Here is a 10,356-nt window from a genome sequence, read left to right as displayed (position 1 = left end):
GGGGGGGGGGGGGGGGTGTTGCAATATGTTTTAATAAGTTAAGGGCAGACAATGTGTAGTATTGTTGTAGCAGAAACGTCCCGGCCTACAAATCGTATCCTACAGACTAAACTAAACATTATATTTATATTATTATTTAATAAGAAAATGATGAGACAAACATGAGCACTCCCTCCAATACCGTGATTAATATCGCAATTGCGATATCAGTCAAAAATCCTCGCAATGACATATTTTACTCTGATTGTGCAGCCATCTGAGTAAAACCACTACACCTAAAAAAATCGCCATCACTAACAGGGACGTTGTAGAGCGTCCTCTGGGGAAAGACTATGCAGCGCCATCACTAACAGGGACGTTGTAGAGCGTCCTCTGGTGACAGACTATGCACCCATCACTAAAGGGACGTTGTAGAGTGTCCTCTTGGTGGACAGACTATGCAACCACCATCACTAACAGGGACGTTGTTGAGCGTCCTCGGTGGACAGAACTATGCACGCCATCACTAACAGGGACGTTGTAGAGCGTGTCTTGGGGACAGACTAGCAACACCCATCACTAACAGGGACGTGTAGAGCGTCCTCTGGTGGACAGACTATGACAACGCCATCACTAACCGGGAGTCTTGTAGAGCGTCCCTGGGGACAGACTTCAACGACCATCACTAAAAGGGACGTTTAGAGCGTCCTGGTGGGACAAGCTATGCAACGCCATCACAGACAGGGACCTGTAGAGCGCTCCCTGGTGGACAGACTATGCAACACCATCACTAACAGGGACGTTGTAGAGCAAAAGTAGTTTTTGTCGTGCAACAGTAAACTCTGATTGGACAGATAGTCTAGCTAGCTGTCTGGATTTACCCTGCAGAGATCTGAGGACCAGGTAACCATAGTCCTCAGAAATCCACCGGAGGTTAGAACGCCAACACAGAGGAAGAGGAAGGGAATGGACATCCAGGTGAAAATGAGGGACATCCGGCAGAATTTCCAGCGGCAACGGAGCAATCCCGGAAATGAAAATGTTGTCCATGCAGACTATGTTGCCTTAAACTCAACGTGAATGAAGCGACAAGTCACACATCCGAAAGGCCCTCACGCCAACACACACGTGGGTGACCGAAAGAGATCGCAGCTGTAGGAGACGGCGGCTGGAAGTCACGGTGGGTCGCATCTACGCTCACAGGAGAGTGGGAAGATGAGGTGTGTCAGGAAAACAAGACTGTCAGTAAGATTACAGCACCAGGAGGACGCTCGCAGCGATAGCGGGACAGAGAGACACTCTGCAGTGGTTTTATATGATCAGCACTGATGGGAGAAAGCTTGTTAGAGCCGAGGATGGGGGTTGGGAAGAGAAAAGCAAAGGGGGAGACGATGTGCAGAGGGAGAATGCAGTCATTTATTTATATATATATATATATATATATATTTATATATGAGATGAGATTAAGATTTCACACTTGCTGCCACTTCCTTTCTCCGAGCTGAGAAAGGCTTCCTGCCAGCCGGCTTGGTATCGTCATCTTTCCTCTTCCAGAACTAATTCCTTTATCATTTAATTACGTTATCGCTGAACAGGCGAGTGCTCACGTGTTTTTTCGCACACAGTTCTATCACTCTGCTCGGTGCAGGGGGGGGGAAAACTCTCGCGGAAATGCAAGTGAGCTCCAATTTAAAAAGGGATTTTCATGGCTGTGGAGCTCCTTTGCACGCACGCACGCACACACACACACATATATACATACACACACACACGTGGGAGTGCAGGTTGATTGGAGGCGATCTTTGAGTGGTGCAGCCCTTTGGAGAGCAGAATAGATAACTGAGCAAACATGGTGGATAAATATGGACCACTGCATATGTCTATAACCCTACTAGCAGCACAATGTGAGGATAATATGCATCATTGTCAAATATCTTGATAACGATATTACTTGCAAACAGATATATAAGCGGACTCCGTTCTGCATTTCTGCCTCATTCAGTATTCTGCTAAAATACAACAACTTGTTTGTTGAATTTAAAACAAATGAAAGGAAATTATTTCCAACATTCTTTTAATGAACAAATTGAAGATTGAATTGAACATAAAAGGCAGCACTTGAAATAGAATGACATTTTAAAGTGCCGTTTTTACTGATGTTTTCTTTGATCTAACTCAAGAGAATCTCTGAGGGGCCCTGTCTTGCACCCAGCGCATTTGACTTTGTTCACTATCGTGTGTATCGTTCCTATTTTGCACCAAACGCAGAGCGGACTTTTCCCACCACAGACGCACGTCGGTAAATTAGGGAATGACCTTGCACTCCCGTGGGCAGCAAAAAGAGGTGGCGTGTTTCAGCCGCAAACGTTCCCTGGTGCTGTTTTGCTGTTTCAGAAAACAATTCCGCCACAGACCAGGAAAAAAAACCTAGTCTAAAGTCAGTGGTGCTAGTCTAAAGACAGTGGTGCCAGTCTAAAGTCAGTGGTGCTAGTCTAAAGTCAGTGGTGCTAGTCTAAAGTCAGTGGTGCTAGTCTAAAGTCAGTGGTGCCTCTAAAGTCATGGTGCCCGTCTAAAGTCATTGGTGCCAGTCTAAAGTCAGTGGTGCTATGCTAGTCTAAAGTCAGTGGTGCCAGTCTAAAAGTCAGTGGTGCCATTCTAAAGACAGTGGTGCCATTCTAAGTCAGTGGTGCCAGTCTAAAGTCAGTAGTGCCAGTCTAAAGACAGTGGTGCTAGTCTCAAAGACAGTGGTGCTAGTCTAAAGACAGTGGTGCAGTCTAAGTCAGTGGCCAGTCTAAAGTCAGTGGTGCCAGTCTAAAGTCAGTGGGCTATTCTAAGTCAGTGGTCCACTAAGTCATGGTGCCAGTCTAAAGTCGTGGTGATGCTAGTCTAAGCGGGGTAGCTACTAGTCTAAAGTCAGTGGTGCTAGTCTAAAGTCAGTGGTGCCATCTAAAGACATTGGTGCTAGTCCAAAGTCAGTGGTGCCATTCTAAAAGACAGTGGTGCTAGTCTAAAGTCAGTGGTGCCAGTCTAGACAGTGGTGCTAGTCTAAAGTCATGGGTGCAGTCTAAGTCGTGGTGCCAGTCTAAATAGATGGTGCTAGTCTAAAGTCAGTGGTGCCAGTCCAAATTTAGTGGTGCTAGTCTAAAGTCATGGTGCCAGTCTAGTCAGTGTGCAATGCTAGTCTAAAGTCAGTGTGCCAGTTAAAGTCAGTGTCAGTCTATCATGTGCTAGTCTAAAGACAGTGGGTGCCAGTCTAAAGTCAGTGGTGCCAGTCTAAAGTCATGGTGCCAGTCTACAGTCAGTGGTGCCAGTCTAAAGTCCAGTGGTGCCGTCTCAGTGGCTCTAAAGCCATGTGCCGTCTAAAGCCGTGGTGCCAGTCTAAAGCCAGTGGTGCCATCTAAAGCGTGGTGCAGTCTAAAGCAGTGGTGCAGTCTAAGACAGTGGTGCATGTCTAAAGACAGTGGTGCATGTCTAAGACAGTGTTGCTAGTCTAAAGACAGTGGTGCCAGTCTAAAGTCAGTGGTGCCAGTCTAAAGTCAGTGGTGCTAGTCTAAAGTCAGTGGTGCCAGTCTAAAGTCAGTGGTGCTATGCTAGTCTAAAGTCAGTGGTGCTAGTCTAAAGTCAGTGGTGCCAGTCTAAAGACAGTGGTGCTAGTCTAAGGTCAGTGGTGCCAGTCTAAAGACAGTGGTGCCAGTCTAAAGACAGTGGTGCCAGTCTAAAGACAGTGGTGCTAGTCTAAAGTCAGTGGTGCCAGTCTAAAGTCAGTGGTGCCAGTCTAAAGTCAGTGGTGCCAGTCTAAAGACAGTGGTGCTAGTCTAAAGTCAGTGGTGCTAGTCTAAAGTCAGTGGTGCCAGTCTAAAGTCAGTGGTTGCTATGCTATCTAAAGTCAGTGGCTATGCTAGTCTAAAGTCAGTGGTGCTATCTATAAGTCCAGTGGTGCCAGTCTAAGACGTGGTGCCAGTCTAAAGTCAGTGGTGCCAGTCTAAAGACAGTGGTGCTAGTCTAAAGTCAGTGGTGCCAGTCTAAAGACAGTGGTGCTAGTCTAAAGTCAGTGGTGCTAGTCTAAAGTCAGTGGTGCCAGTCTAAAGTTGTTTGCTAGTCTAAAGTCAGTGGTGCCAGTCTAAAGTCAGTGGTGCAATGCTAGTCTAAAGTCAGTGGTGCCAGTCTAAAGTCAGTGGTGCCAGTCTAAAGACAGTGGTGCTAGTCTAAAGACAGTGGTGCCAGTCTAAAGTCAGTTGGTGCCAGTCTAAAGTCAGTGGTGCCAGTCTAAAGTCAGTGGTGCCAGTCTAAAGTCAGTGGTGCCAGTCTAAAGTCAGTGGTGCTAGTCTAAAGTCAGTGGTGCTAGTCTAAAGTCAGTGGTGCTAGTCTAAAGTCAGTGGTGTGTTATTCTGATGGTATTTTAGGGGCGCGTGCTTGGCCGTAATGTAGCAAGTGCACAACAAATCCGGCAAACCCGCCATCATAATAGCAATCCGCCGTGCGCCTGCTCTTAAAGGGAATGTGAGATGACGCTCTGATTGGTTTATTGCATGTTACGCCCAAACCACACCTAGCTACTTTTAGATTTGATCTGCGATCCGCCCACAAAGCTACTTGCCTTTCACGTTTGATGCTTGCGTTTCAGATCGTTAAAATTGGGCCCTAAGTGTCTTTTGATTTTTTTAGGTCGCTGCTTTTTTTGTTTTTGTCTGTTGTCTACTGTGTTCCGACTCCGCTACATTCAGAAAGTGTCTTTCCTATGACTGACCCCCAATTTCCAACGGGTGCAGAACGGCTGCGGATCGGCACCGCTGCGTGTCGGCTCCGTGCTCCACCCACCAGGTCCGGATTTGTTGCGGAACGGTTGCAGCCATGACTGACAGTTGAAGTCTCGAGGACCCACAAGATCTCGCAAATTCATTTAGAAAAGAACCACAAAAACAGTTGGTTTCGAACCAGAGAAGTAGAGGGGAAACATCTCTGTTTTCAAAGTGTAGTGCAGGGAAATATGATCCGCCGTGAGCACGCTCTATTTTATTTTGAAACTTAACCTGATGTTTCATCTTGATTCTGTGCTCGACTTCCTGTCCCACACAATCTGATACTGACTGGTTTTCAGATACATTAAAACTGCACATTTTAGAGTGGCCTTTTATTGAGGCCAGCCTAAGGCACACCTGTGCAATAATCACGCTGTGTGACCAGCATCCTGATATGCAACACCTGTGAGGTGGATGGATTATCTCGGCAAAGGAGAAGTGCTCACAAGCCTTTTGTGTACATAGAAAAAGTCTTAGATCTTTGAGTTCAGCTCATGAAAAGTGGGGCAAAACCCTAAGTGTTGCATTTACAATTTTGTTTAGTACATATAAACTCCCCTTTTCTTGTATCTGCTCTTAAAAAAGACACTTCCTGAACGTAGCGGAGTCTGAACACAGCAGACAACAGACACAAAAAAAAAGCAGCGACCTGAAAATCAACAGTAACATCAGTCATATCATCATAATCGATCATTTGCAACTGATGTTACTGTTGATTTTCAGGGCGCTGCTTTTTTAGTTTTTGTGAATGAAAAATGAATTACGCTACGATTCCTTTCAACAGCTCTGTTAGTGTAAAAACCATGTGTAGCAATATAGAATAATATTGAGGAGGTGACTCTTCGAACCGTGAGACCAGCGGAGATTCACACCCCTACTGACATGTGAGAGTGTGAGGTGATAGGAGTGGGGGAGTTGGTGCCAAGGCTTAGCGACAATTAAGAGCAGGTTCCAGTAATTGGGGAAGAAAGGGAACAGAGCATGTATGAGAGACTGGCTCGGCGGCTGCTACAAGACTGGCTGATAATTAGGTGTGTGTGAATGTGAGGATTGTCACTCAGTCTTCAGTGTGTATGTGGGTGTTTGTGCATGCGGGCAAGTGTGCGCCTACGTGTGTGTGTGTGTCTGTCTGTCTGTCTGTCTGTCTGTCTGTCTGTCTGTCTGGTCTGTGTTTGTTTGTGTTTGTTTGTTGTGTGTTGTGTGTGTGTGTGTCTGTCTGTGTGTCCTGTGTATATATGTGTGTGTCTGTCTCTGTCTGTGGTGTGATGTATGTATGTGTCTGTGTTCTGTGTCTCTGTGTGTGTGTTGTGTTCTGTGTGTGTATTATGTTTGTTGGTGTGTGTGTGTGTGTGTGTGTGTGTGTGTGTGGTGTGTGTGTGTGTGTGTGTGGTGTGTGTGTGTGTGTGTGTGTATGTATGTATGTGTCTGTGTCTCTGTCTCATTGTGTGTGTTGTGTGTTGTGTGTTGTGTGTGTGTGTGTGTGTGTGTGTGTGGTGGGGGGGGGGGTATGTATGTGTGTCTGTCTGTGTGTGTGTGTGGTGTGGGTGTGTGGTGTGTGTGTGTGTGTGGTGTTTGTGTCGGTAAGCAGACAGCAGTGTGTGTAAGAGCCTAATGGCCACAGCTTAAAAGTGAGCAGCAGCTTATTGACTGCGAAGTGCGACAAGCTGTCACCTCTGGCTACTACCTGGGTCTAACTGCGCTGTGAGAGCCACGTCTTTACTGTGAATTACTCCGGAGGGAGTTCCTGAATGCGAAAGCTTTTAAAGCCCTCACCATTCCAGCTAGAGCTCCTCCTCCGGAAGGCTCAGTTGATATTGTGAAGCTGCATGAAGTAAATTCAAATTAGGGATCGACTTATACTGTCTTTCAAGGCTGATACCGATGCCGATTACTAGTAGTTAATGAAACTAATATTAGGAACCGATATGCATTTACAGTGAAAATAAAAATCTTTAAGTCAAAATAAAGATTTTGGAATGTTACAAAACTTTGTTTAAATGCTTAAGCAATTATGTAAAAAATTAGAAACTTTGAACATAATCCAAGACTGCAGGACGAGCTGCACTCAAACCATCAGACAGACAGAGAGCAGAAGAAATTCCCAGTCGGCACTCATATGATTTTATCGTCTTATCAATTGGTGGATTTCATCGACCTGTATGAGGGAAATTCCTAGTATCGGGCGATGATATCGGCCCGCCGATATATCGGTCGGGTTCTAGTTATTATGTTCTTGGAAAAGTCACACTACACTTGCCCTCTCAGGTTTGTTTGAAAGCATGTGCAAAAATAATAAATCCCCTCAACTTTAAACTGCTCAATCTTATAGGTTTTCTCTCACCCTGAGTCTATGGAGTTGTTCACAGGAATAACGTCAGCATCGTAACAGCTCCGGTCGTCTCTGTTGGGGCGGAGCAGCTGTTTCTGCATCAACTCTCAGAGACGAAACACATAATTACAGCTTTTTCTCTCCTGACCGGCCGGCGTCTCCCATTTCACCTACGGAACCAATCACGGAGACGGTTTATTAACGTGTGACCTTTTCTTTCGTACCCAGATTCCCGCCCTGACCTTTCCGCCACTCTGATCCTGTCTGTGTATCTCTCTCCTCTCTGTCTTTATTAGTATGGACGGAGCAGACTTGTGTTTTGAGATCGTGAAGAGGGCAGACGCCGGCTTTGTCTACAGCGAAGCAGTCGCCAGGTGAGGTGTCCTGCATCGGATTTCCTTTCCTTAAAGCAGGGGTCTTCAAGGTTTTTTAAGGACCCCTTAACTAAATGAGAGACATATAATTAAATAAATATAAAATGAAGTTGCTTATTAACCTGGGCCTACAATAAAGTGTAGGGCGGCCTAAAGCCTTTATACATACCGTCTTAGTGCATAGAATACTAAGCTATTGAAATAGTAATTCAAACATGATTTCATAAATCATGTTTTAATGTTAAATATACTGTACACGTGGCACAGTGAATCCTTAGTATTAAATACCTTAGCGACCACCTTACCTATAGGCCAGTAAGCCTATCAAGGTTTTTTTTTCACAAATAGGCTGATCTACTGTATATGTGCTCATATGTCGGAATTTTTTATATATGGCTTCATTATGCCATGTTAAATTTAAATTTAAAAACTTACCACCAACTGTGAGGACCCCCTAGGGGTCCCGACCCCCTGTCGAAGATCTCTGCTTTAAAGGGTAACGTTTTTCCACCTAGACCCCTATTTTTCTATGTGTGTAATTGTTTTTGGTGGTATTAACTGATGGGAACAACAATCTTTGATATTCTCAAATTGCAATGTAATCCAATAGGGCAAATTTGCTGAATAAGTTTGCATCCAAGTTCTGTTTTTGCCACCGACAGGCTGAGATTTCTATTTTAAGTGTTTTATTTTTTAGTGTATGACAACTTTATGGAAAGGATCCCTGCTGAGATTGACCTTTTTTTGAAGAGTAAAATCCTCTTTGTTTAACCAGACACGGCTCCAAGGTCGCCTGCGCTAAACCCACCAGACTCCATTTAAATAATCAATACTTTTAGCGTGTTTAGAGCCTGTATATTTCCACATCTAAACCGGTAAACTGTGTTTTTTTTACATCTAAAACCCACAGTTGGGATTGTTGGAAAAGTGAAAAGAAAAACCAAGACGGCTTTTCATAGTATTATTTTCTGTCCACTTTGAACGAAGTGTATTTTACGATGATAAAATTACTGTTTATTTACATGTGGAGTCTGGTGGGTTTAGCGAACGCAATTTTGCGGGTGTTTTTATGTTTAAAAAAGGTCTATCTCTGTAGAGATCCTTTCCATAATGTTGTCAGACACTCTGTCAGAATATTAATCTGAACATGTCAGTGGAAAAACAGCACTTTTAGTGGATGTAAATTGCTCATTAAAATAGTATTGAAAAAGGTTGAAAACCCCCCCCCTTCCCAAAGTTACCCTTTCAGATGTTCAAGCTAATGCTGTTATTTGCACGTGCAATCACCAACTTAACTGTGATGTCTAAATAACTGTGATGTTTCTCTCTTTAGTCACTACATGAGACAGATCCTCGAGGCGCTACGCTATTGCCACGACAACAATGTCATTCACCGAGATGTGAAGGTATTTCTTTTTTTTTTCTCAGTTTACCTCAACCTCACGGGTCTGCAAAGTGATTGTGGCTGCTGAAGTGACATATAGGACTATACCAGCGTACGCCTCTGCCGACATAACTTTCTGAATCTCGTCGTCTCTTCCAGACATTTTTGTTGACGCCTTTGCGTAAAGACCAGTTGTGAGTTGAATGGTTTATAAGTGATATCCCCCCATCTCGATTGTAGTCTTTCCTTTTACTGTATATGTTTTTTTATTGCCTTTTCAGTCTCATAACACATATTATACTGGATGTCCACAGTCGGCTCCCAGCTTACGAGTTACTATCTCTGTCCTGAGCTTTGAGCTCTGGTATTAGTCATTGTCGTCCACATACACCTCTCTCTGTCTGGAGCCCTGCTGAATCACTGGCTCAGGCTGAGCCTTGTTGTCTACGTGTGAGCGAAAGCCAGCCGGTGAGTTCAGCAGGACGCAGGGTGAAACAGCCTGTCAACAGTTACAGTGTGTGTCAGTGGAGCTCATGCTTTTCTAGAGTGACATCTCTTTTGTTTTAGCTGTGGACAAGCTTCTTTTTCCTCCCATTTCCACCACTTCAAATTTGACACGGAGATCCCCTTGGAGTCCAGCATGAGCTGATGAGATCTCAGGGGTCAAAGTTCCTCAAATAACCCATTTTTGGCAAGAATTCATACACTAACTATAGCTAAGTTTCCATCCACTTGTCAATCGAATTATCTGAAGTTTGGTAAAAATAACTCATGCGAGGACAAACAAAGCTGTTGAAAGTGTGTTTCCATCAACGGCTTTAAAGCAAATAAAAACCTGTGCGTAATGACGTCACATGCTTTTTGCGATCAAATTGGCATAAATAACCCAAATTAATTTTCGCACTGAATCGCACAACATTCAAGCACAAGTTGCAATAGTGCGTATGTTCCAGCTGATAGCAACATATCAAGCTATAATAAGAAAACAAGAACGCTATCAACACATTGCTATGATGATGCAGATGTAACTTGGCTTTTATTTTCCCTCCAGCACCGCTGTGAGACTCTTTTCTGAGACATGTCTCGCTGCTTGAGTGCCTTCCATTTACCCCGGAGGACGTCCCACGGCTTAACGTAACCTTTGTCGGCCTTTTCCTTTGCGAGTTCCTGATAAACAAAATTCAGAAAGTCTCTCGTCTCCTCGTTTGTCCACTTCCATCTGTCTTTGTGTCACCCGCCATGTGTGCAAACAGACAAAATGATCTAAAACTAATTCTTCTTCATTTTGTGGCGGGTTGCAACCATGAAATTACCTAAAACTTAATTGCAATTCATTTTTCATTCAGCAAATAAGGTTTCCATCCAGAGTTTATCGCATAAACCGTATATCAATAAAGACCCAACGTAGGGCTGCAAAATTTATCAAATTTCATAGGAAGAAGAATGGAGCATAATATGGATCTAAACGCAGTTATAAATAGCCTATGTGAC

The 10,356-nt window shown here is 44.1% G+C and overlaps 1 protein-coding gene across 1 annotated transcript in view; it reads left to right on the top strand.

Moving 5' to 3' along the window:
- Positions 1 to 10,356, top strand: part of caska (calcium/calmodulin-dependent serine protein kinase a) — a 195,624-nt gene that overhangs the window by 93,811 nt on the left and 91,457 nt on the right. Inside the window, 2 exon segments of the mRNA XM_032529385.1 lie at positions 7,404 to 7,481; positions 8,815 to 8,887. Coding sequence (XP_032385276.1) covers positions 7,404 to 7,481; positions 8,815 to 8,887 — 151 coding nt within the window.

Source organism: Etheostoma spectabile, chromosome 11 (assembly GCF_008692095.1).
Source record: "Etheostoma spectabile isolate EspeVRDwgs_2016 chromosome 11, UIUC_Espe_1.0, whole genome shotgun sequence".
In the NCBI taxonomy this organism is placed as follows: Eukaryota; Metazoa; Chordata; class Actinopteri; order Perciformes; family Percidae; genus Etheostoma; species Etheostoma spectabile.
Note: the sequence above shows the minus strand (reverse complement) of the source record. Positions and strands in the feature narration are given on the sequence as shown.